The 27,385-nt window shown below is 38.6% G+C and overlaps 2 protein-coding genes across 2 annotated transcripts in view; both read right to left on the minus strand.

The window, feature by feature from the left end:
* Positions 1-15,960, minus strand: part of SLC25A22 (solute carrier family 25 member 22) — a 67,967-nt gene extending 52,007 nt beyond the window's left edge. The window contains exon 1 of the mRNA XM_032221395.1: positions 15,638-15,960. The gene's annotated coding sequence lies outside the window, so the exon portion shown is untranslated. The remainder of the gene's footprint in view (positions 1-15,637) is intronic.
* Positions 15,961-22,335: 6,375 nt separating this feature from the next.
* PIDD1 (p53-induced death domain protein 1) overlaps positions 22,336-27,385 on the minus strand; it is a 28,005-nt gene continuing 22,955 nt past the window's right edge. Inside the window, exons 15-16 of the mRNA XM_032231823.1 lie at positions 25,961-26,166; positions 22,336-25,028 (exon numbers count right to left, since the gene is read on the minus strand). Coding sequence (XP_032087714.1) covers positions 24,791-25,028; positions 25,961-26,166 — 444 coding nt within the window. The 3' untranslated portion in view covers positions 22,336-24,790. The remainder of the gene's footprint in view (positions 25,029-25,960; positions 26,167-27,385) is intronic.

Consider the following 27,385-nt stretch of genomic DNA (forward strand, 5'->3'; position numbering starts at 1 on the left):
ATACTTGGTATGTTTAAAAAGGCTTGCATGGACAAAACATTTATCAGGAAACATGTTCCTTTCTTGCCAGAGGTACAGCATGTCAATTGCTTGTTTTAATGAAGAAGGAATACTCAAACATACAATTGGAAACAATGTAACCTTAGCTTCCAGTTAAAGGGAACAAAAGGGATTAATTTAAAATGCATTTACCTGGGAAAATATGAAAGCTGCCAGCTATCTCAGAAAAAGAGAGATTATAAGGTGGGTTTTAAATAGAAAAGTCTTGTATCTATTTATTAATTATCAAAAGCAGGGTTGTTAAACTCACGTCATCACATCATCATCATGTGACGTATCGGGACTTTTTTCCCCTTCACTAAACTGGGCGTGGCCAGCGCATGATGCATCCGGCCTGCGGGCCACAAGTTTGACAGCCCTGATCAAAAGTAATTAATTGATGAGATACTGAAGGGTTAAACTAGCAGCTAATTAGGCTGGCTCATTTGGCAGAATGAAGATTATTTGGGTTGAAAGCTATTATTTGGGTCAGTAACATAGGTAAGGGAAGAGAGATATAAAGAGGAATTGATGTCTGAATGGTGAAAGCAAGAATGATGAAGAAAAATGTTGGTTAAGGGATGAGCCTTCAAGCAATAAAGTATCTTGATTCAGGCTTGCAAATTTGATCCTGATTTAACACATGGACTGTAGAACAGTAAGTGTCTGTGCGTCACCAATTATTCAGATGCCAATGTACTGGGTTTTAAAAATAGATGAAACACCTTATCCTGTAGGCAAAAGGGATACAGGTGTCGTCTATGTTTTAACACAAACATCAAACAACTTTAAAAGCAACTGCAAAAAAACCTTGCAAAGAAACTAAGGAGAGGAGAAATGGATCAACGTGTTTCTGTCCATTACTTAGTGAAATAAAGCACAGCCAAGCCATGGCAGCATCCTGTGGATTTGAAAAGTTCCTATTCATTCATTAGTGAATAGTAATATGCAGGTTTTGCTCGAAGTTGGCTGTTTCACTGGAAAATGGATGATGCTTGAAAACTGGCATTCATACCTAAAGATGAATTGCAGTTTATTGTCCCCAGGAGAGAGAGAGATTTGAGCAAATTTGCTGGACGCATCTTTAGATTTCTACCCTAATTAGGCGATGTCCTGGACAATCTCTTTGGGGCTTTCATAGTATTGCTTCTATTGTGCCAACAGAATATATTGGAGAGTGAAGAGAGGCCACTGCAACTCAGGAGCGTGAGAAAAGGGGACAAGCATTATTTTATATGCTTGTTTTATTTGGCATTCATTTCCCATCTGATGATGGTACGGTAGATCCAAGAATGGGTCAGCATTCTCTTCACACACGCATTAAAAAAAAAGTGATTACTGTATTTTTCGGAGTATAAGACGCACCAAGATTTTGAAGAGGCAAATTTTTAAAAAAAGTTTTTGCACTCTGCAGACCTTCCAAAAAAGTCACAAAAGGGCATGCATAGCCTTTCTGAGGCTTATAGAGTGCTCTTGGGGACTGGCGGGGGGGCAAAATTGAGCAAAAAACTTCCGATTTTTCGTTCATTTCTGCCCTCCCCAGCCCTCAGCAGCATTCTGGAAGCCTCATAAAGGCTATGCACGGCCATTTTGGTGAATGGGGCAGGCCAAAAATGCTGCATTCAGTGTATAAGACACACCCAGATTTTCACCATCTTTTTTGAGGGAAAAAGGTGCATCTTATATTTCAAAAAATATGGTAATTAAATCAAGTTTTCTTTTCCTTTCTACTTAGAGATTGGCTTTGGTTCTGTCAAAATGCATGACCTTCTTGAGTTTATGATTCATCACAGAGGGAGATGCTACTGTCAAGCTAGAGGTGAACATCATTGTAAAATGTATATGCAGATTTATTATTTATTGGATTTATAAGGCTGCCGAAGTCCATAACACTCAGTTGGAATACAGCAGTAAACAGAACAGTAAAACAGTAAGAGATGCAAACTGTGTATGTCAAAAAATGGCAATTCCTCGAATAGTTAAAATTCTACAGGGGCTCAGCACTCATCCTAGCCCAAAACCTGGGGGAACAGCCAAAGCTTCTGAGACTTCTTGAACATTATGAAGGTAGGAACCATGAGAATCTCAGGAGGGGTAGGGTGTGCTGTTTCCCTACAGGTTTATTATGGGCACTTTTTTATGGAGTGAGTGACTTTGAGCCAGTGTTAATTTCTGGCAACTGAAAAATATGTACCAAAAAACCCCACTTAAAATTTGATACCACAAATCTTTTTTTTTTTTTGCAAATTCTCCAAAGCTTGAGAAGAGATTCACTTGATAATATGTTGCCCTAGGAAACAATTCTCTTGAGGCTGCGAGAAAATGTTGCTGCCAATCCAGAGGATATTTCTCCTAAGCGGAGCTTTGAAATCTCTTTTTCCCGTGTCACAGATGCTCAGCCATGAGCTTGCTTTCTTCAGGTGAGAGCTTCTGCCTCATTGAATGTGTTGATACTATCCTATTTTGTGAATAGCAAACAAAGGCTAATGGAGTGGGGTGAAGGACTGATACGTTGCTGGGTGTTCTCTGGCAACTCTAAATTAGGCAACCCATTTGCAAACACTGCTCAGGGGACCTTCAGAAACCTTTATGCCTTTCATCCTGAATATTCTGGAAGCCAAAGGAAACAGCCCTGCTATCCAAACATTCTCAGTTGTTACCAGGAGCTATAATCAAATCTAGTTAATGAATAAGAATACAGAAGGAAGATTACTCTCAAGACTAAAGTGCCACCAGGGATAGGTGAAAGTTATTGGTACCCAGCAGTTAACCATGTACGGCTTAATTCCTGTAATTGCAAAGGCCTGTTTCTTATGAATGGGGGAAGCTTTGCTCTGTGGCAATTTATGCAAGCAAAAGTGAAGATGGTGAGTAACCCAGCCTCTGTGTTTTTCACACTGAGGGAAATTGCGTTTCAACAAGGCTCTGCTTATTAGCAGCCCCATGTCCTGAGAAACGAAAATAAGTTTTTTTTCCTATTCTGCCCAACAAAATGTCCTATGAAAGACAAAGGTGAGCCTATTCCTACACAAGCAAGCCACTGACGTTTAGAAGAATTTCATATAAATTATTCAGAATCACTTCCTCTCAGAGGAGCTGAGTAGCAGTTAGATACCTCAGTGAGCTTTTAAAAATTGAATAGTTTTTAAACTTTTTGGTTTTCTGCTCCTAGAATAAGAGTTGATGCAAAGCACATAGAAGAATAGCTGATTGACAGGAGGCTCTAGACGTACATCACAAGGATAGGCACCTACTACCATGATGGCTTGCTGAAGTCTCTTTTTTGCTGTCACATAAATAGCAGTAAATGATGTCTATGTTCAGTCTGTTTAAATCCCTGACCTACATCTATTGAAGATTTCAGTACATATCACAAAATGCAAATTGGACTTCATTAATTAAAATATCATTTAAATCTCCACCTCAGATCAATTGTTATTTAGTCTGACAAACATAAATTTATCCTGCAATTAAATCCATTTTGCTACTTCTGACACTTTAAATGCTCCCTAATAGAGAGCTAATGGTTTGGAATTGTTCAGCCTGAAAATTTGAGTTTACCTGCAGAATGCCAAAAATAGAGGCTGTTAAATCTGCATAGGATAACATTTCCTCTCAATGCAACATGTAAAAGGGATACACAATTCTGAAAAACTCCCTTCTCTCTTTTCTTGAAACCATGAGTACAAGCGTCCTGGCGTCCTTGAAGACAGCCTTAAAAATGTTTCTGCAGAATCAGATTTTGTCCAGCCAGGTGGTTGAGCAGCTGATTTGGCTGATCTCAAAATGCTAAGCAGAACTGAATCGCTTCAGTTCTGTTTCGTTTGCCAAAAACAGCATAGGGACATGTCCATTAAGTCAGCAGGAATCAAGCCCAGCTTGAAGGAGATTCTTAAAATCTTTTTTTTCTCTCAGCTCAAAATAGCTGGGTATCACTGCTATAATCACACAACTAAACAGCTTTGTTTGGGGAGTTTTCAAGAGGACATAGGACCCCGACTTGATGAAGTATTGTGACAAGTTGGATTTTGTGTAAATCCAGTGACTGCAACTTGTAAGTCATGGCAGTATCATGTGCAAATCCAGCAGTTATGGAGATTCTGCTGGAACAGGGATGTGAAACTCACGTCATGGCAACATCACATGACGTATCAGGACTTTTCCTGCTTCGCTAAATGAGCGTGGCATGGCCAGCACATGACGCATCCTGCCCATGGGAGTTTGACAGCCCTGTGCTAGAATATCAGGTGTGAGTTCATTACTGGGGCAAAAAAGTGGGCCTGTACCCTCCATGTAAAGCCCATCAGTGTTCAGAGACAGGCCTTCTCTGTAGCGGTCCCTGAATTATGAAATATAGTCTTCCTGGAGGAAGAGCCCTCAAAACAGCTCTTTGGCTGGCACTGCCCAAATCCAGAAACCTTCATATTCCAGGACAGCCACATGTAAGCAAACTGTCATAAGCAAGCTTAAAAACAGTCAACTCTCCCAACTTTCCCAAAAGCCAATCTAGGGCATTTACTGAAAATTTGTAAAAGTCATATGCTTTTCTGGGGGGAAAAACAGGAGGGGAACTTCCCCCCCCCCCATTATATACTATTGACTTATAGGAGTTTCAGTATGATCCCTAAAACATGAAAATATTTAAAAGCACTAGAGATAGGAACTTGCTTAAAAGTGGGGAAATGGAAATAGCCATAAACCTGCCTCCTTTGAACTCTTTCAGAGTCATCATTAGTTCGGGTCTTAGTTCCGGGGTTCTAAATGGTTCTTTATTAGTTTACTACTTCCTAGAAATATGTTTTATCTACTCAATTTTAGAATGACAAACATGTCTTATTTCACAGACATGGGATACTTTGGGAAATCTACTAGAGAAGAATCATGTTCAGTTATAACAAACTAAGCTAATCTGAAACAACCCTTATCAGTTTGCTGCCCTTTATTGGCCCTGAACAATGGGACTGAGGGAAAGCTAAGAAAGTAATAGGAGGGAGAATCGATATAAGCCATATGAGTCAGCTAGCAGCTTATCTCATGAATACCATCTCAACCCACATGACAAGAAACCTGAAAAGAAGCATTTCAAATTGTGAGACTTTACCTTAATAAACTCATTAAAACTGAAATTTCTCTTAAGAGTTCCCCAAATTCTGTATTTATCTCAGAGTTGCATTGCAGATACCATCCTGAAGCCTGGATAATTCTTGAACTATATTGGGCAGACAGCAAGCTACACGGCCCTAGCCAATGCAGCCAATGGACATGCTACTTGGCAATGTTGGGGTTTGTAAATGAAGACAATATAAGGTTAGAGGAGATCGATGGAAGGAAACATTTATAGCAGGGATGTCGAACTCGTGGCCTGGATGCATCATGCGTTGGACATCCCCACCCCAGTTTAGCAAAGGGGGAAAAAGTTACGATACATCATGTGGCAAAGTGTCGTTGTGAGTTTGACGCCCCTGATATATATTGAGGAAAATAAAAAAGGAAGGCACATTAAAAATGGATTCACCATTGTAGGGGGAGAAATATAATGGACTGGGAAGAGTGTAGTTTTAAATCTAGCCTTCCTTCTTCCAAATAAGGACAATTATGAGTTATCAATCCCTTTCATACTATACATTTAATTCTATATTCTCTCTTCTGGCATATCACCTGCTGCCTCCCCCAAACATGCTGTTGCTGTTAATGTAACATAACTCTAGCTGCTGCATTCACATGTCACAAAGAAATACATCTTTCAGATTATTATGATTTTTTTATAAAACCTGCCCAAAGAATAGAATTAGACCTACTGTCCAATACAACATGTCAGAGTAAATTATATACCTTGATCATGGTTCAGTCTCTTTATATATACAGTAACAAAAGCCTTTGTGGACTAGAAGGTGCTGAACAGATCAAAACTGCATTGCAGAGAAACAGAAATACATGATCCTGCTGCTCAATCCAATCCATGAACCATACGCACTAATCTCTGCATGTACTGTGCAACCAACTTTGTCTTGAGTCTTTCTGAATCAATGGGCAATTCGTACAAGTTGATACAGATATTGTCCAAACCAGCTTTAATGGAGGATGCAGCAGTCTCAAATAAAGCCGTAAAACCAGTAACTTGCCCAAGAATTGGCACATTAAGATAGAGATAGTATCTGAATTACAAAACACAAAGCTGCTCTTTGTTCTCTTTTAAAATATGTTTTTCCAACTCTCATCCTAGATTCTCAACTTCCAACAATTTTTCATCCCATATTCCCAGCTCCCATCTATCAACCTCAACAATTTCATAATCTTCAATATCTCTTTCTCTGCACCACTACTACTGAACACACACACATGCTTTCTCTCCTACATACTCAAAAGATGATGTGATTTTTTTTCTTGCCCGAAGTCCCTTGTAATTAGTTTCCAGCCACACACCTTGCTGACTTTCTACTATTCTCCCAACCAGACAACCAGGGCTGGAGAGAGAAGCTCTCCCCTTCATTTGTTCCTGAATAACTGGGACACAATATTTTAACAGGCCAACTGGTGGGCCAAAGTAGGAAAAACTGGAAAGAAAAAGAAAAAAAAATGGACAATGTCAGCAGTGATTCTTCTTTCCCTCTTTTGTCTGTCACCATCTCCATTCTTTCATCTACTTTGTACCTTCATCAGGCCTTGAAGAGCTGGTTTTGCCCACAAGCATTGGGGTAGAAGGAACTCAACAAGGCGGTATGCTAATGTGTGGGAGAGTATTGCCCCAGGGGCCTAGGAGTTTTTATTATGGTTGTTTACTGTTAAGTGTTTTTATTGTTTGTGAGTCATCCAGGGCTGTGCTTCGTAATATGGGTGGCTATACAAATCCTTAAATAAAACTGATTTTCATTCAGCCACCCCTGAGGCATCCTTGCAGTGTACAGGATCCAGGGGCAAACTCTGAGATAAAATCCGCTCATCAATTTGTAGAAACACAGGCTCATTCGTTCACAATGGAGGTGGAGATCAGTCTCTAAGAATAAGCACAATGAAACCCTTCAAGTATTAAGACTACAAAATAAAGGTTTCAAGACAATAAATGGCTTGGTTGGCCCACCCATATATGCCACTGAAACGGCACTTCCTGTCACAAGGAAAGCAAAATGCTAATACAAAAAAGGCCAAGTTGACTAAAGTATTTCCTCCTTCTCAAACAGCAGATCTTAACAATGCAACATAAAAAAGGAAGTATTAGAAATTAGAGATCTAAGAATCAGCATTTTCTATTGGAATTATAATCTGGTAAAATGGTAACACACACAGTATTTACAGCTGCTCCTCCTCAGCCTCCGTCAGAACTGCCTACACTCCCTCAGTATATCTACCTACAGTCTCCTTATGAAGTTTAGTTGCCTCCTTCACGGTCTATTATTTTCACTTAATATTTAGAAATACTGTAACTGGTTATATGAAGTACAATCCAAAAGGTAAATTCTACACATGCAATCAGAGAATTGGAGAATATAAAGCTGAAGTTAGAGAATAAGCGATGTTATTTTTGAAGATATGTGATGGTGCAATATGGAAACTTTCTCATAAAATTCCCCTTAGAAATAAAGAATAATACAGAGACCAAAGCACAAGCCCAAACTTTAAATCCAGCCTTGCTAGTTTTTTATTCAGATTCCCTAATCTAAAACCTGTAAATACTATTCTCTCAGAACTTCAGCTTGTCCTTTTCAAGGTGCACATGTTTTTGGCTTCTTTGGCTTTGACTGCCAAATAGCTTAATAATAATAATAATAATAATAATAATAATAATAATAATAATAACAACAACAACAACAACAACAACAACAACAACTCCGCCGTTGCCGGTCCCAAGCCCGGATGAGAAAGGAGGAGGGTTGGGGTCAGGTTGGCATCTGGTCCCGTAAAAAACCCCCCGCCAACCCATACAATATGGTGAAAAAAACAAATAAGAATTCCATACCGCATCGGTCGTCGCGCGGGTTAACAAGGGCCGCGGCGGATGTTGGGGTCCCTGGACATCCGTCGACAAGTGGGCTACAAGTGGACCAGCCAACAAAACGACAAAAATATAGTGCAGATGAAAACCGTGCCATAATGGCCTGTTACTACAACTCAGAGCCAGAAAAAAGAGGCTATTTAAAGCGAATGTATGAATTATGGAAACAACAATATCCAGATTCAAATGTTAGTGAACAACGACTAGCAGATCAAAGGCGATTTATTATACGGAATAAAGTGTTTAGTGAAGTTGAACATGAGGAAATTCAAGCAAATTGCAAAACCCAAAAAACAATATCACAAGCGGAAATAACTGATATTCAAGACACAACTAAAGACATTATAGTAGAACTCCCAGAAGAAGCTCTCAGGGAGGAAATAATATCACCACCACTAGAACCAGTTATCACTGAACCAACTGATGAACTAACTCAAAAACAAAAAGAATTGAAGGATAAGATCATGGAGCATTTTCTGCTTAATGAGGAAAGGCAACGTTTACCATCACTAAAAACTGTGCCTAAGAAAATTTTGGCCCCTATCATGAAAATGGTTAATGCAGTGTTTTCAACAATTGAACCGGGATCCATCTTGGAAACAAACCAGTTAATGTACAGCGCAGCTGTAATAGTCACTAATGAACTAGGCATTAAAATTAAAGTACCTAGTCACACAACAGAAAAAGCATCAAAGCCAAAGTGGAAAATCCGTTTAGAACAAAAAATCAAAAAATTAAGGGCAGATGCTAGTAACTTAAAGAACATGCATGAGCAACGGCTTAAAAACAACAAAATCATAGATCGGCTAATCAGACGATATAGATTGGATACAAGAAACATCAATGAAGCTGTAGAGATTGTAAAACAGCAGATAACAGCAACAGCTAGAAAAATGGAAAGATATGAGGCACGAATCATCCAATATAAACAAAATCAGCAATTTCGATCAGACCAATGGCGTTTTTATCAAAGTCTTAATGTAAATGGTGACACCAAAAGTGAAAAACCAGAAAAACAGGCCACAGTTGAATTCTGGAAAGAATTGTGGGAAAATGCAAAGGACTACAACAAGGAAGCAAAGTGGATACATGACTTTGAGAAAAGCATTGGCAACAAGCAAATGCAAGTATTAGAAATAACAACTGAGATGGTCAAAAATCGAGTTAAAAAGGTAAAGAATTGGACATCACCTGGAAAGGACCAATTACATGGTTTCTGGCTCAAATATCTGACCAGTTTACATGCAATATTGGCCAGGCAACTGAATGAAATTTTACAAAAGGGCCAAATTGATGAATGGTTGACAACTGGAAAAACATACTTGATTCAGAAAGATGCAACTAAAGGAACAACACCTGAAAACTACAGACCAATAACATGCTTGCCAACAACCTTCAAATTACTCACAGGCATTATTGCAGATAACATGATGGATTATTTGGAAACAAACAACATCTTGCCAGTAGAGCAAAAAGGCAACAAAAGAAGGAGCAGGGACACCAAAGATCAGCTTCTAATTGATAAAATGATATTAGAAAATTGTAAGAACAGAAAAACGAACTTGAATATGGTCTGGATTGATTACAAAAAGGCATTTGACTCACTGCCACATAGTTGGATCATAAAATGCTTAGAAACAACTGGCATTAGCAAAAATATTACATCCTTTACTGAAAAGGCGATGAAACAATGGAGAACTGAGTTGGCAGTAGGGAATGAGATCTACGGAATAGTTAATATCAAGCGAGGAATTTTCCAGGGTGATTCACTTTCACCTCTTCTCTTCATCATCGCAATGATCCCACTATCAGTAATCTTTAAAAAAATGAAATTAGGCTACCAAACAGCCAAAGAAGCTGAAAAAATTTCACATTTACTATATATGGATGATTTGAAACTCTATGGAAAGTCAGAAATAGAAATCCAATCATTGACAAACACAGTCCGAGTATTCAGCACCGATATTTCAATGCAGTTTGGCATGGAAAAATGCGCCACTGTATCCATAAAAAGGGGCAAAATCACTGCATGTGAGGGAATTGAAATGCCCAATGGCCAATTAATTAAATGCAAAGAAAATGAAGCCTACAAATACTTAGGCATTCTGCAGTTGGATAACATCAAGCATGGAGAAGTAAAAACTATTGTCAGGCGAGAGTACACCAACAGAGTTAGGAAAATTTTGAAATCTAAATTGAATGGTGGAAATACAATCAAGGCCATAAATACCTGGGCAATACCAGTTATAAGATACACAGCTGGTATAGTTAACTGGACACAAGCTGATTTGGACCTTTTGGACCGAAAAACCAGGAAACTAATGACAATGCACTACAGTTTACATCCACGTGGTGATACTGATAGACTGTACCTGCCCCGAAAATCAGGTGGCAGAGGATTATTACAAGTGAAGCAAACAGTTGAAGAAGAAAAACATGCACTGGCTGATTATTTAAAAGAAAGTCAAGAACATCTATTAATCGAAGTAAAGAACAAAAATCTACTGAAGGCCCAACAGACGAAACAAGAATACAGAAAAGATGTGATAAAATCAAGAATGGAGAGTTGGCAGAACAAAGCACTGCATGGCCAATTTCTGGAAAAAATAAAAGATAAAGTGGACAGTGAACAAACTTGGTTATGGTTAACAACAGGTACATTAAAGAAAGAAACAGAGTCACTAATCCTGGCTGCGCAAGAACAAGCTATCCGCACAAATGCCATTAAGGCCAAAATTGAAAAATCCTCTGATGATGCCAAATGCAGACTTTGCAAAGAAGCTGATGAAACTGTTGATCACATACTCAGCTGCTGTAAAAAAATCGCGCAGACTGATTATAAATTGCGGCACAATTCAGTAGCACAAATGATCCATTGGAATTTGTGCAAAAATTATAATATTAAAACAGCAACAAACTGGTGGGAACATCAGCCTGAAAAAGTCACCGAAAATCAGATGGTCAAGATCTTGTGGGATTTCCGTATACAAACCGACAAAATACTGGCGCATAATACACCAGACATCACACTGGTTGAGAAAAATAAGGTCACAATCATAGACATCGCAATACCAGGTGATAGCAGGGTCGCCGAGAAGGAACATGAAAAAATCGCAAGATATCAGGACTTAAAAATCGAAATTCAACGACTATGGCACAAACCAGCAGTGGTAATTCCAGTGGTAATTGGCACACTGGGTGCTATTCCAAAAGCACTGGAATTACATTTAAAACAGTTAAAAATTGACAAAATCACCATCAGTCAAATGCAAAAAGCCGCACTGCTTGGATCTGCACGCATATTAAGAAAATACGTTACGACGTCCTAGGCCCCTGGGTGGGGCCCGACTAGTAACCAATGCCAAATCCGGCGAAACAACTGGCCGCTGTGATACAATTGTATAATAAATAGGGTTAAGCAAGCCATGGCTGAATGTGCTATGTGAACCTTTGCTGCAGCTCATACCGGCACCGAACAAATATTTTTAATATGACCGTTCCTTGCAGCCTTTTTTCTGTTAATATATGTGGCACTTTATTTGATTTTTAATAAATATTTAACAGTTCTGCCATGCAATGTATGCAGGGAAGAAAATTTAATTTGTTCTCTGCATTTGTGATTTGTTTTCTTAGTTGTTAGCTTTCCTTTGCTGCTCAAATGTTCTCCCTCTGCTTGGCCTCCTTGAAAATGAAAAATTGTGCAACACTCAGCAAAACCAGAGTATATAGTGGAAACCAACACAATTTAGGCAGAACACATTACGGTACTTCTGCATTATCTGACTTTTAAAGGTTTAGAAAACCAATTTTTCCTCTAGCAAGCACAACACCTCAAAATAGAAAATCAATGGAATGCACAAATGTGAACCTTGCTTCCTGAAATACTAAAGGAGACAATGATTCTTAGCTTAAGTCAGCAAATTAACAACTATCCTATCAAACATTAAATACTGTTCTGTAACCTTTAGAACAGTGTTTCCCAACCTTGGCCACTTGAAGATGTGTGGATTTCAATACCCAGAGTTCCCCAGCCATCGTGAAGAACTGCTTTAGAAGCCTGTTGGGTATGTATGTCTTTGTTCTATAGGTATGTCTGGAGCCAGTCATAACATTTTAAAAGAATCTCGGTCATGCAGTTGCATGGGAAATTGATTATATTCTTTAATAAATCATACATCTAGCCATATTCTGAAATCCAATTCCTTTATTCACTGGATAACATCAATTGAGGGATTTATGGAACTATAACGAGGAAGCTAACCTCTTTTGGGGGGGACCATAAGGCTGGTGCTATGGCAGAGAAGGCCTGCCTCCTAGAACCAGCCAAATGTAAGTCCTTGGCAGGTGGCACCTGAAACATATCTCCTGTGTGGTTAGATGTTAATTGGGAACAGGTGCCTCCTCAGATAACTGGTCCTATGTATGATGTTCATATATTATCAGCTGCAATTCAGGAGAGACTTCAGTGGGTGATTTTTTTTAATCGGTTCACAAGTAGATGACAGTCAGTCAGCAATCACAGAGAAGACAGAAGTGTTCAATTTGAAATCTGGAAATAAAAACAATGATGTGGCTCAACAATCAAAAGAAGTAGCTCAAAACTAAGAATATGGGCCAATGTGATAATACAACTGGTGCTGGAGATGAAGTAGAAACACCCAATTTGAAATTGCTGAGAAATCGACCATTACTTCAGGCTAATTCAGCTCCCTGGATTGCTAGAAAGGGATTTTTTCTTTTGTTTTAGGGATGAATATTCTCATTATGTGGAAGATGTCATTATTTTCTCCTTTTGAACACTCCTATTGGGAACTTGCTATATGCTTTGCTTGGCTAACAAGTAAACTGGAAAGGAACAGCATTAAGCTAGAAAAATCAAGTTATTATCTGATTGTTCACCGACAAAAATCAGGAACTTTATGCGCATTTCATCACTTCATCTCCATGAGGTGCTTAGGGCAAGGATGAAAGATAACCTTGAATAAACCTTGTTCAAAGAGTATTAACTAAGATTACTAACCCGCCATCTTCTACAAAATTTACCACTACCTCATGGCTGCACAGCTGTCATGTAGTTGGCTGCCAACATTTTGTTAGATCCTAAACCAGTAGACGTCACAATAAGCAAAGAGTAGATGATCAAGGGAAGGTTATACATCTGAACAGACAACACCAACAAAAAGGAAGAGAAAATGCAGAGGAACAAAATGCTGAAACTGAACCTTTGGCTAAGCACATGTATTAGTTAAGAATTCAACAGATTACAAAAGATCTGATTTTTTTAAAAATGTGCCAATTTTAGACAAGGGACTTCAGAATGCCCAATTTCCAAGATGTGAGTAAAAAACATGGTGCCTTTGAATTAAGTTCAACTAAGGGTGCCTGATATGAATGTAAGGATGCAAATTTCTTGGCAACAATACAGAAGAGTTAGATTCCCCCCCCCAAAAAAAATTATTTGACAAGCCTATAACTCTGGCTACCTAATGAGAAGGAAGGACTCACTGGAGAAGAGCCTAATGCTGGGAAAGATTGAGGGCAAAAGAAGAAGGGGACGACAGAGAATGAGGTAGCTGGATGGAGTCACTGAAGCAGTAGGCGTGAGCTTAAATGGACTCCAGAGGATGATAGAGGATAGGAAGACCTGGAGGAATGTTGCCCATGGGGTCAGACACGACTTCGCAACAACAACTCTGGACTTTCCAGGATGCCCCAGGAATTGATCTGTGAAGATCAACTAGAGCCTGCCATCTATTGAGGCCATGTTGCACTATTAAGATCAGAATAATCTATACATTGAACACTAACATTCAGGTAGCCAATACAATCTTACAGCCATTCTCCAGTCCTGCATCCTTCAGATTTACTGAACTGTGATTTCACAAATTAACAACTCACATCCTTTTCATTCTGATAATATAATCAGTGACCATATCTAAGTCTGTTCTCTAAAGAGAAAGTTAAATGGAAAGAAAGCTGAATACTAAATCTAAGTGTGTATGAGCAAACTTGCCAAACTAAACTGCTCACTGACTACACTAGGTACTGCCTATAGCTTGCTGTTTCTAATATGAAGACATAAGCAAGCTGTTTTATCAGATCAGACAAGACTGCAGTTCACGTGTTAATGTGAGAAGACAGGGGAGGGGAGGGAATGTACTATGTTTTCTTCCAAGATAGAGGAGACTACATCAAAGAAGAGATTAAAGGATAGATTACCTCTGTAAGAAGGACACGCTGTAAACTTTTTACCTGGTCAGTTTCGGCAAAGCTCCACTAGAGAAAGAACTAGAGTCTTTTATTTTAAAATGTGTCATCTTAAAGGTGTCACCCAGGCAGCTTCAAATATCCTGAATTCTGTAGTGTGATGTCTACAGGTGTTATTTTTTTAAGTTTGGTAGAGAAACATCCAATTTTTAATGGGCTTAAATTCAGTTACCTTTTCTCCATCACTAAAGGCTTCAGGATTAGTGGGTGCATGTTTAAACTAAACTCCACCCCTAAAATGTTAAACAGGGGGAAGCAAGAGTCATGCTGTCAAAGGAAATATAACACATTTTAGAGTGTGGCTAGATAACTACCATTAGAAGCTATCTCTGTAAAGTCACAGAACAGCTTAGGCTTCAAACTTCTTTTCCTCTGGCAGTAAGCCCCACTGAACTTTGGATACAGTGCTGAGTAAACGCTACAATCAGACTTTCAAACACTGCAGGATGAAGCAGCAGAAACTGGCAAGGTTTTTATACCCCTTACCCACTTCAGCCTCCATGTTTCCTGGACCTCCTTTACCAACAAGCTCTTTTTGATGTTCTTGCCAGTCCATATCTCCCAAAGAAAAGCATTTAAAAAATCTGATACAGCCACAAATATAAATTGGCAGGGGAAGCAGCCCTTCAAATATGCTGCCAACTCTTACTACCTCCTTTCTGTTTGCGAATGATGAGGGTGGCAGAGCAATTTAGTGGGAGGTCACCAGCTGGGAGAAGACTGGAGGAATAGCAGCAGCAGCAGGATAATATTCTTGGGAAGCCAAGCTTTCTCGGCTTTCTATGGTTTGGGAACAAAGCCGAGCCCCATTCAAACTTTCCAGTTTCTCCAGGGAAGCCGCGCATTTGCTGAAAAGGAAGTGAGGGTGTAGTAAGGACAGAGACCCTGCCGGCCTCCAGGGCAAGGATGGGCATGATGCAACAGATACGGTGGGAGGAGGGGATCTCTCCGGCGGAGTTCCGACAAAATACGCCCTTCCTCACGCCGTTCGGGATTAACAGGGCAGTTCATCGCAGGCACCAGCCTTTAATCCGGCCGCTTCATTCCGCAAAGCCTGCAGGAGGGAAGGACGAGCGAGAGAGAAATGTGGGTGGGCGAACCCCGCCGGCTTGCAAGTCAATGCGTTGCAACGGGCGCAGGAAGGGGCTGCTGCAACCAACCCCCTTCCAGCGCTCGCAAACCGCGGCTACCCGTAAGACCGGATCGGAGGAACAATTTCAGGCGCTCGGCCACCCGTCCTTGCGCCGAACGAGGGATCTCTGCACAACGCCGAGCCTGCCCAAGCAGCCTCTCTGCATCAACGAGCAAAGGGAGGGGTGGAAAGGTGGCAGCAACACTCACCGAGCGACCAAGCCGTTGCGGTCCTTGCTTCTTGCCCGCCTCTGCCTGGAAACTCCCGAGGAACCGCCAATCCTCCGGCTTAGCTGCCTCTTGGTTTCCCCTCCCTCCACTCCGGCTTTTCCTTCAAGTGGTACAGACCAGGATGTCCGTGGAGTTTTTTTTTAATTCCCCCCCCCTTCAGCTCCAGCTCACGCGCCGCCTTCGGTGGGTGGCGGGAACCGCAGCGCCTTTGCTGCTGGTTCTCCCGGTTTACGCACGAAAGTTCGCGTCCTCCACAGAGCTCACGTGAAGTCGAGCGCGTCAGAGCTCGCCCTCGCTGCGCTCACGCCTCCCTTCGCTCCGGCTCCCGTCACGGCACGCGCCGCCTCAGATGAGGTCAGAGGCGGCTCCCTGCCCACCCGAAGCACATGCATCCAAACGGAAAAGTAGTCGAATAATCTAATAAAGGAAGAGTAGCAATCCGGCCTTGGCTAGCTCTGGCTAGGATTTAGAATAGATGATGATGATGATGATGATGATGATGATGATGATGATGATGATGATGATACACGGAGGTACTGGAAAAAAAACCATACAGTACCATGTAAGGGCCACATGAGAGTGAAGTCCCTTTGCAATTGGTAGATATTTCTGCAGGAGAAAATATACACAGGATTAAGTTGCATTTGTTAATCTACCATACTAAAAATTGTCTGTCCGTCCGTCCGTCCATCCATGCACCCATCCATCCATCCAATCTATTCAAAACTTCACTTTCCATAGCAGCCATTCACCTCTTTCATTGTTTTTAATTTTAATTCCATTTACTTTGCTTGCATTTTAAAAAATACCAGTAAAGCCAGTCTGCATTTTCTCTGCCTCTTTGAATCTCAGCTTGTTCCCTGTTCTATGTTTTTTCCAGATATCTTTTTCTCAATATATGTGCTATATCTTTTCTTCATTTGTTGTGGCTATCATTTTCCTATGCAGTGTGCCACATTCTCTTTCAGCAATTCATTCCATCTGGGTTGTCATTCTTTCCAATGGTGTCATTTGACACACTTAAGTATTGTTCACTATGTTCCAGGAAGCTTCTATATTCATTCTTTATGGGTTTTTTCATTCTGCTAAAAGATACATCTATCTTCTGAAACGTTTTAATGCAGGACACATACTTTGTAAAATCGTACTTTTTATTCTAATTCCTCTTTTTTTCATATCCATCCCCCTCCTCAGTAATCATACCTGGTATTGTCAAAAATAAGTCCCATGTTCAGAATTTCTTATCGCTCTGGGGTCCTTAGCTAGTTCTCTTAGTCTTTTATCATAATCAGATTAGTCAGTTTTAGATTCATTTCTTGACGTGAAGTAAATTAATGCTTAATCCATTAACTAGAAATGAATATAAGTTTTTCTGAGAAGATATTCACACCAAATAATATTTTTATTCCTAGATCTATGAATGATCCAACTTTTTCCTCAGAGTCTCATGTATCTATTTCTATATAGATAAGATAGACGTCCACGTTCTTGATTGCGTTCACTCAGAACGTTGCACAATTTCCCCCAAAACTCATCCCTGGTTCTTCCATTATCATTATTCACTGGAGTATAACATGCAACTGTAAGCTCAGCAGGCACCAAGTTTGAAAATACTAATTCACTGCTGATGAAGCTTGCTCTCAAAGAGACTGGTGTTTGTACCACAACACTATTACCAATTTAGAAAGGTCCTTTCCTACACACCCACAACAAACTAGATGCTAACTTGTCATGTTTTCTGACATATATTTCAGAATAAAACCAACATAATTGCATAATTAAACCAACATGTTGCTTACATGTATTTATCAACTACATTCCAGAAGTTGGGACCAACTTCATTAAAATATATCACTTCCTTCTCCCTTCTTTGTTTGTTTCACAAACACACAACATATCTATTTTTCTTTTATTTAATTATGCTCTTTTATTATTTCCTATTCCTATGTTTTACATCACAGTCTTACTCATCAGACAAGCCCTTAGATAACAGCCTCCACCACCAATTACATGTTTCAAATGACAGTTTTTTAGTAAGATAGAAAGGATGTTGACTAAATTATTAGCCTTAACTGTACCTCTGTCATAAGCAGCCATTCTTGTTAAATGGTAGGTTTGGCACATTCTGGTCAATATTCTACAAGTATAACCAAAGCCCAATTTTATTTCAAGCTTTCTAATGCTGTTCTATGAAAACCATAATATCTAATCTAGAAATTGTTCTGAAAGTCAATACATTGAGGGGTCCTTGGTGTTCTCTGAGCTTGGTTGTTTTCTTGCAGACATTTCATTACTCGAACTAGATAACATCATTGGTTCTATAAGGAAACATTTGCAAGAAAACAAATTCAGAGACCACCAAGGACCCCTCATTTTAACCCCGAGCTACAAATATTCTTTATTAGTCAACACATTTTTCCCCACATTCTATCACATATGCATTGTAGTAACACACAAAATAAGCAATGTGCAGATAAGATATTAATAAAGGAAGAGAAGCAGGATAAAGTAGGCTTAATTGAAACTCATAAGATTTTAAGGGACCTTCCGGAAATAGTATGTGTTTTGATTGATTTATACTACTTATTGTTCAAGGCATTCCAGAGTTGGAAAATATCCTTACTTCTTCCTGTTTGGATGACAGCCTTTATCAACCAGCAACATGTTTTGGAATTTAGCTGCATGGGTAGGATAGGTACCCATTTACAATATGCAAATACAAAATTAGGCTGCTGTTCTTTATACATTTGACAACACCAGATTCAAGGTGAAGCTCTAAAGGTTAAAGGTCAGAAATCCTAAAGTTACTTATCCTATTTACAATCTCCCAAATGTAATTTTTTGGTGATAAAACACTAATTATTCAGACTAGCTCCTCAGAAACATTAGGATTTCCAAAAGTTTCCGAAATTCCCTGTTATCCAGCATTGGACTTCAACAACTTTCACTGTAATGATGGTACAGACTCTGATTAGAGAATTGAAAGACAATACAGTCTAGAGAACCAGATGAGGGAAGGCAAGAAAGATCAGCTTCACAAGTGAAGGTCAAATTAAACTGATGTATTGCTTGGGAAAGCTGATTTATTACCCTGGGGAAAGCTTTCCAATGCAATTCCTGTGCTAATACACTAGGACTCTGACAACTTCCACCTCCCTTTCCTCTCCCCCTTTACTAACACACTCATATTTATCACTTATAATAATTATTTAAAATATATTATCATAAACTATTGAAGAACTGGCCTATAAAAAGCAATACAAATATAAAAACATGGGGTGTTGTATTTCAGTGAACAATTTGAAGCAGTACAAAAATGTCTGCTATGCTACTTTGATTGCAGCTGATCAAGAAATAACAAATAGTGAACTCAAGTCTTGTAGGGAGTAGCACTGTTTGCATTTCAGATACCTTCTCCATGCTGTTTTAAGCAGCTTTTAATCCTGCTGGCAGCAAAGAGGTTCACTTCTTCGTTTGGTTAAAAAAAAAAAGAGAAAAGTATCATATTCAGCCAACATTTACTGTTACCAAGGTTTCCTCTTCAAAGTATTTTTTTCTTTTAGAACAGAAAGAGCTGTCATACAAAAAAAAGTGACAGCAAGATAAAAATGGAGAAAATATCTAGTAATTGTGCCTCTTTCCCAGCACTGATGTGTACCAACATGTGCTTCTCCCAAAGCATTTTAGTGATAATTATTGAAGAACTTGATTAAATCAATATATTAAGCGGTAAAAAGATTCAGTGGATCCATGTATTTGTTGGGTAATGCCTTAACGCTAAGAATTCCCATTCCATAGGATAGTCTCCCTCATCCTTGTGTCCTTTAGATCTGTTAGGAATGCAGATCCTAGAATTCTGTAGCTAATTGATCTCTGAGTTGAAGATCTAATGCATGTCAAAAGCTTCCAGAACCAGTATTTTGTTGGTTTTTATCCTGCCTTTGTTACTTTTATAAGGCTTCTCTTTTTCTCTCTTATAAGTTGGGTTGGCTGAGAGTGAGTGACTCGTTCAAAGTCACCTAAATTTGGGGGGAGGTGATATTAGATATTATAATACATATTTAAAGACCTTTGTAAAAGGTTCTAGCATGTCCTAGGAGAGATGGAAGAGACAGATTCAACTGAGGTTTTCTTTACAATTTCAAAATAGAAATCAGCTGTCCGTGAATTTGTTTAGGATACCAGTACTAGAGCTCTCGCACAAATCCTTTCATATCAAAATTTCCTCTTTGTGCCAAATGTTGGTTTTAAGAACCCAATTCAAGATAGGAAAAAACTTTTGTTATCAGATTTGGAAAAGTATAATGGTGTTGACTTAACATGGGTTATCTGAAGCAATATAGCAAATCCTCTCTCTGCCCAGCTCTAATACATAAAAGATACTACCAAACTCTGGCCTTGCTTGGAAAAACAGATAAAATAAACAGCACCCATTTCTATAACAATACTGTTATGTGTACAGGTAGTCCTTGACTTACAACCACAATTGAACCAAAAATGTCTGTTGTTGAGTTTTGCCCCAATTTAACACATTTTTGCCATCGTTAAGTAAACCATTGTGTCAGGCCTGCAGCCACCTTTTCTTTTGGATCTTTGGCCTGCCACACTTTCTATTATTCTACTATGCATTTTTTATTGTGGGAAAATGGGAGGGGGGATTGTACGGAACTAGATGCCATGTAGCCATAACAAAATTCTTTCTAGAAAGCCAAGGTCACCCTTTGTCTTTGCACCTCTGCACCTGACCAGAACTGGATGGGTGGAACTGCCAGCATGGCGGTGGAAGATTGAACCATGTGATGGGCTTGTGGGGCAAGATCTTGAACTTTCAACTGGGTGGGGAAAACCGGGAAGTTTTCAGATTCAGGTTTTCCCAGATGTGCCAACATGGCTCTCTTAATAAATTGGAACTATGAGCAATACTTTGCCTGGACTGATTTACTTTTGGATGCTATTTGGAACGCTGATACATTGCAGTTGATAAGCTAGTACCCCGATTGTTAAGTAAATCTGGCTTTCCCATTGACTTGGTTTGTCAGGTTATCACATGACCTTGAGACACAACAACAGTCATAATTATGAACCAGTTGCCAAACATCTGAATTTTGACCTCAGGATTATGGGGATTCTGCAAAGATTGTAACTTTGAAAAATGGTCATGTCACATTTTTCAGTGCTGTTGTAACTTTGAACAGTCACTAAACGAACTGTTGTAAGTCAAGAATTATCTGTATTCCCAGTTGAGTGAAGACTGAATATTTTTTTTTGCCTCAGAGCTCAATTTTTACCAATATTTGGTTATATAAAGGAACTGTGGTGGCACAGTGGTTATAATGCAGTATTGCAGGCTAACTCTGATGACTGCCAGCAGTTTGATTCTCACCAGATCAAGGTTGACTCAGCCTTTCATCCTTCTGAGGTTGATAAAATGAGGACCCAGATTGTTGGGGGCAATATGCTGATTCTGTATACCACTTAGAGCAGAGGTGTCAAACTCGTGGCCTGCGGGTCGGATGCATCACGTGCTGGCCACCCCCATCCCTGGTTTAGCGAAGGGGGAAAAAGTCATGATACATCACGTAATGACAATGTGGCATCACAAGTTTGACACCCATGGTTTAGAGAGTGCTATAAAGCACTCTGAAGCAATATATAAGTCCAAGTGATATTGCTATATTTATAAAATTCCTATACTTATTTTCCAAACATAGTAATATAAGAATACATTAAAGCATGAAAACAAAATCAAAATAGAGCTCCAACTTTATATTATTCAAACTTTATAATATTCCAGTCAGCTTCCAAAAAGCCTTTTAGATGTGTTGACATCAGCAAATCAATAACTCAAAATGACCAAGAATATTAAGGTAGATGCTGCCCTGAAAACACATGAGAAACAATTTCAAGGTCACAGATAAGGGCAGTATTTTCCAATACACTTTGTTGCTTTGTGCATAGTCTAGCATGGGAACTAGCTTTTAAATATTCTCAGTAAAATAAAATTGAATTATTATGGCCAACTTTGAAATAAATACTTTTTTTCCAACTGGAAGAAGATATCCATATTGTAATGGTCTATACTGCAAAATATTATTCTTCAGAATCTGTGACCTATAAATGATTTTAAATAATGTTTCTTCAAAATGTTTCTACAGCTTCAACAGTTACCCAGCACTGAAAAGGTTAATTAACCATTGCCAATTAATTGGATTGCTCTTGTTTTATAGCAGCCATCAAAGCACAATTCCACTTGTTACATAAAAAGTGGACTACAGTAACATAATCAACTCTATGCTTATCTCTGTGCCAAAATACTTCACGTTCTTCATTGCATGTTGACGGACACCTTGTCCTGGCCAAAAAAACCTGATTGAGTCAAACTGAGTTCTCTTTTCTTGGCAAGGAGACTTTTGGAACAGCACTGCTGCCACCTACTGCAAGCCAAGCTGTGTATGAGTCCAGCATTCTTGTCTTAAATCTATTGAGCCCCATAATAGCTAAAAATCAGGAATGTGGTATGCTTTTTCAGACTAACACATTTTATTAAAATTTATTTAAGAATCACTTTTGTCCTCTGAAGTTTAGTAGGCTAAAAAGGAAAATATGCAAAGCTGCAGAGGAATTCACATACACATTAATGGAGGAATAAATGATACACGTTACACAAATTCAGAATATTTGCATTATTTAGAAAGGCTGAAGAATTTATTTCTTTGCACAGAATGATTGTGGTACAAAATGTAGACATTTTAATTTGAAAGCAGTTTGCAAATCACTTTACAACCTTCGCCATGCCAGCTGGTACTGGCTGCCACCATCTTCATTTGTCACAGGTTAACAACAATACACACAGCTTTGACCGATTTCATTATGCCAACTACATTATTAGGTTACATAAGAATAAACAAAATGTTACATATTACAAATAAAGGCAATATGCCCCGTTTAACCTCTCCAAAATTGGAGTACCAAATGAAGATTTTCCTAATGCAGGCAAGTGTAAAAATCATACACCAAAACAAGTGGGGGCGGGGAGATGTTAGACAATTTTAATCTCTAAAGAAATTATTCTTGGCAGGGCCAGAGAAGGAATAAATAATAAGACAGATTAAAATAGAAACATTTCATTCTTAAATGTAATCCCCTATCTGCCAACTACCTGAAGAATACAGGAATAATAGCACCCTGGCAATTCCTACTGGGGAGGGGTAACGGGACTTAAGGTCTTGTTAGAACTGAGATGAAGGGCTAGCAGGACCAAGAAAAATCCACCTGGTTAGAGCTTATTTAATTTTTATAAATCCACTGTAAAGATGGACATCTCGAACATCAAATAAAATACTACAGCTTTCCAAATGGGGAAAAACTTACTTTTATCAGCATCTGCAGAAAATATCAAACAGCTTTACATTTTTTTAAAAAGCACAATTTAAAAAAAATAGCACAGTCAAACAGTGTAGCAGCCTGAACCTCCTGACAGGACATGATGATTAAAAAGTAAAAATACATTTACCAAAGACAACCTTTCTGTAAAAAGGAGCACCTTGTCAGTTTGATCAGAACTGGCTTGATGGCTTACAGAAACAATGATCAAATTATTTCCAATTTCTAGAATAGTTTAAAACTGTCCATTTTTTTTTTAAAGAACAATAAAAAATGTTCACTTTATATGAGAACAGATGCTAAAAGGGCAGCTGAACCTGAGAGAATGAGGGATGAAAAGAGGATGGCAAGAACCGAAAAGCAAATGCTGAAGGGTAAGAAGGAAAAGGACAGAAATATGACAGCTGCCTTCTCATTTCTGAGAGTGGTAACACAAAAGGATTAGAAAGCTGTTTTCAACATCATGGTCAACTTTCAGCAGTAGTGTCAACATATATTTTCCCTGTTAGTCTGTTGTAATTTTTTTTTTCAAAATTGAACAATACTAAATTTATCCTTACATTTTATAAGCAATAAACTCTAGCAATAACTTTAGTAAACCTAGTTAAAAGCAGATAAAGTGACTCAAAGCAGTCAGAAACTTTTTTTTTAACATAACCCGAAATCAACATTGTCCTAATAGTCAGATAACTTTGACTGCAGCCATGATTATATCTTAGCTATTTAGGATAAATGGTTGTGGCTCTACCTTACATAATTTGCCCTGGATCTGACACATTACCTTGGTTGACATAATTTGCCTTAACCACGGCCTACTGAGTAAACCAAAATTAGTGGAATCATATATAATACCAAACCATAAATTACAATTTACAAGTAACAATGGTTAAGTGTTCATGCTAAGTCACAAACAAAAACATGACATTAATATATTAAGTGGAGATACAGAGGTATCTCCAGAGATACAGTGATTTACAACATGTTTGTCAGAGGATATTGTGCAATCTGTTTATGGTCTACTAGGCTTTTGTTTTTATTTATTTATGTATTTATTTATTTTAAAGGAACATTTTAGAAGGATCAAAGTGGGGCTGAGAAGCATATCTTGTGGTTTAGTATTCTTCAGTGCTCTTCCTTTTTTCCTGTAAATACCTGACTTTAGGTTAGGTGCAAAATAAAATGTGAAAGAATGATTCCGTTTTACAGGTTCCAAAATCCAGCTTTTCTTAGTATAGATAATAACATCCAAAAGGATGAAACAAATTATGGGAAACCACTGTGTTAAATCACACCAGCAGAGCCCTAGTTCCTGACTGTGTTTCAGAAATTCTGCTGCAAGGTAACAAAACATGACAGAGATTCCATCTCCTTAAGACAGCCCACTTGAGCCACTTTAAACCTTGGGAGACTCAGAAGTTCTACCCACAAGGAACAAACAAACCAAAAATAAACTCCTTTTTGTTCCATAGGCAGCATATTGTCCACTGGTCTGCCTTATGTATTTTAAGATAATTTTTGCCTTAAAAAAGTAAAACTTTAGTAAAACTTAATTGGAAATCTAACTTATCCCAGGTGAATTTGCAAGTGGCTGCTTACCAGTATCCAGTAAAAGCCACTGTGGCACAGAAACATAGCTAGTTGGCAGCAAACACTAAAGAGAAGAATTGGACAGTAACAGTAATCTTGAAGAAGAAATAGCCTGGATTTGATTAATCCTATTTTATTGACTAATCCATAATTGTCTAGCAATTATCCTGTAACAATAGCAGAATCTTCTGTACTACTTTCCCGGTGCAGGCCTACCCTCTGAATAGACTCTGTATATTTTTGCCTTCCCAGTCCAATAATGGTGGTGATCTCATCTGCTATGTCTTGGCGGCCACTATCCTGCATGGCCTTAATCAGCTTGTCTATGCAGTCAGGCTTCTTTTCATTTTGCTGAGCCCAGGAGAAGAGCATATCTAGAATTTGAGTATGGAGATCTTCCCTAGGAGGAAAAAACAGTTTTCTCAACAGAGAAAAATAGGTTTGTATCATGCATATGAAAATCTTGTTTGCTTTAAGTAGCAATATCACATCTTTTAATGTACTATCTAGTTACATAATAAGGATTTATTTATTTATTTGTTTGTTTAATGTACATGCTGCCCATCTCACTATCAAGACACACTGAACAGCATAAAATGGTCACATGTAAAAAAGTAGTAAAGACGACCTCATTATTTTCAGCAGCAACCCAGTTTAATGTCATCTGAATAGGAAAAACATCCTTATGAGGGCAAAGCTAGTAGTGTAACCTAAACATTTGCTGAATCCAGCAGCATCCTAGGGATAAAGAAGCCATAATAATTGGGATCATGTGGGGCATGTAAACCCCGCAGGTTGTACCTGCATGAAATATTAACCTGCAAGGATTGGTTAACAACTGCATGCATGTCTCCCATGTTAACCATGTAAGTAAAAATGCTGATCAGCCATACTGTAAAAGTGTCCTGATCCCGCTGAGGAATGATGGACTGGAAAATCTAGTCTGTGAGGTGGGATAACCTGCTGAGCATCTTGTAGACTCAAGCTGTAGCCAATGATTTTTTGAGGGAAGATGACAGAAGTCCTTACAGAGATTCACCTGCTCATTAAGAGGCCAAGACTAGATCCAACAAAACTAGAGCCCGGGGAGGGCGAAAAAAGGGTCCATCACGGGCCAAAAGCAGAGGGGAGGGAGGGGGCTGCGTGCAAATGTGTGCAGGGGGGGTCATGCACGCATGCATATGGGGGCCACGCACATAGCATTATGGGTATGGGCATGTCCGTGCATGACCCCCTCCCTGCGCTCCCCCGCTTTTGGCACGCGATCCAAAAAAGGTTAGCCATCACTGCTCTAGGTCATATTGAATTAATTTAATTTTTTTCATTTCTCACTTGTTGTTATACTGTATCCGTTCCAACTGCTGATAGGATAATCCCAGGTTTAATCCAATGATTCTCCATTCGGCTCCCATGCGTCCAGCAATGCCAAGGAGATTGGACTGAGTCAAATAGCCAGTTTCAGCATTCCCCAAATTCAAAGGAGGAAGAGAGAAGCTATCTGGAGTTGTGGACTGCTTGTTTACCTGAGTTTTCAGTTTCTAGTAGAACAGAAAATAATGTATTACCTTGTTATCATATATTAACATATTATCATGTTATTCATGACATGTTACAAAACATGACTGTGACTGTCCACCTTAGATCTTCAATCAGAGAGCACTGTGTCTTTGGATAATTGATTCTCATGTTGAACTGACCTTAGCATGAAGTTTCTTGTGTATTCAACTAAGTTTCAACTACCCTCATCATTTCAATTCAATTGATTTAGCTCTATAGTGATGGATATTGCACTGTTATGGACATTTATTCAGATTTAATTTCAGGTAAATGTATAAAATATTGAAATCCAACCATATGCAATGTACAATGATGGTATTGTCTTCCATTCAGCATTGAGTCATGGGAAAAAAACCCATAATTGGTTTGATGTGTTCTGGAATTTTATTCAACTACTACAGATTTAAAGAAAGACATTTTCCCACTTGGAAAAGACTCCAAGCTCTGTTGGACTTCAACATCTATCACCTTGATCACTGATTTTGGATAACATTTATCCAATCTTGTTTTTGCTTCTGATTTTAAAATTGGGAACAATAACAACTTTTGCTATTAGTAATTTAGCTTTTGTGCCCAATACAGTCTGTTCCTTGTTCAGAGGTACATCTTTAAAGTGTAAAGGAAGAAGGTTTCTACCCACTAATGTTAACCATTTCTTCAAAAAGAAAATGAGAAACAATACATATGTTTGGCTAAAACACAGCCCTCTTGTCTACCTTAGATGAATTACATAAAAATTAAAATTAAACTATTCATAAAAGTAGAGCTTATATTAAAAGAAGTGCCATAAAGATATAAGTTGGTTCACCATGAGTTTTGGGAAACTTATGTGAACTTATGCATACAAAGTGATTTAGATATCATCTTGTTAAGGTCTTATCAGCCTCAGTCAGAAAGAGAATTGAGTAATGATGGGTTATAAACTCTCCTGGTCAGAAGTTATTTGAAATCTGTTGAAGGGTCAATCATCATTCAAGGTCAAAAATATACTTTAAGTTTTGCTTATCAGTTAATGGTTAATAAAGGTTGGTTTATTTTGAGTTACGGAAAGCATTAAAATGTGAACTGGATGTATGATACAAGTATAGTATGGTAAGAAAGAAACAGTGAATTTTAAATTAGGAACGGGCAATAAAAGGTTAGGCATTAATAAATGCATTAATTTTGAATATTTATCTAAATGAAAGATAGGTATCTTCT

This window comes from Thamnophis elegans, chromosome 1 (genome assembly GCF_009769535.1).
Source record: "Thamnophis elegans isolate rThaEle1 chromosome 1, rThaEle1.pri, whole genome shotgun sequence".
Lineage (NCBI taxonomy): Eukaryota > Metazoa > Chordata > Lepidosauria > Squamata > Colubridae > Thamnophis > Thamnophis elegans.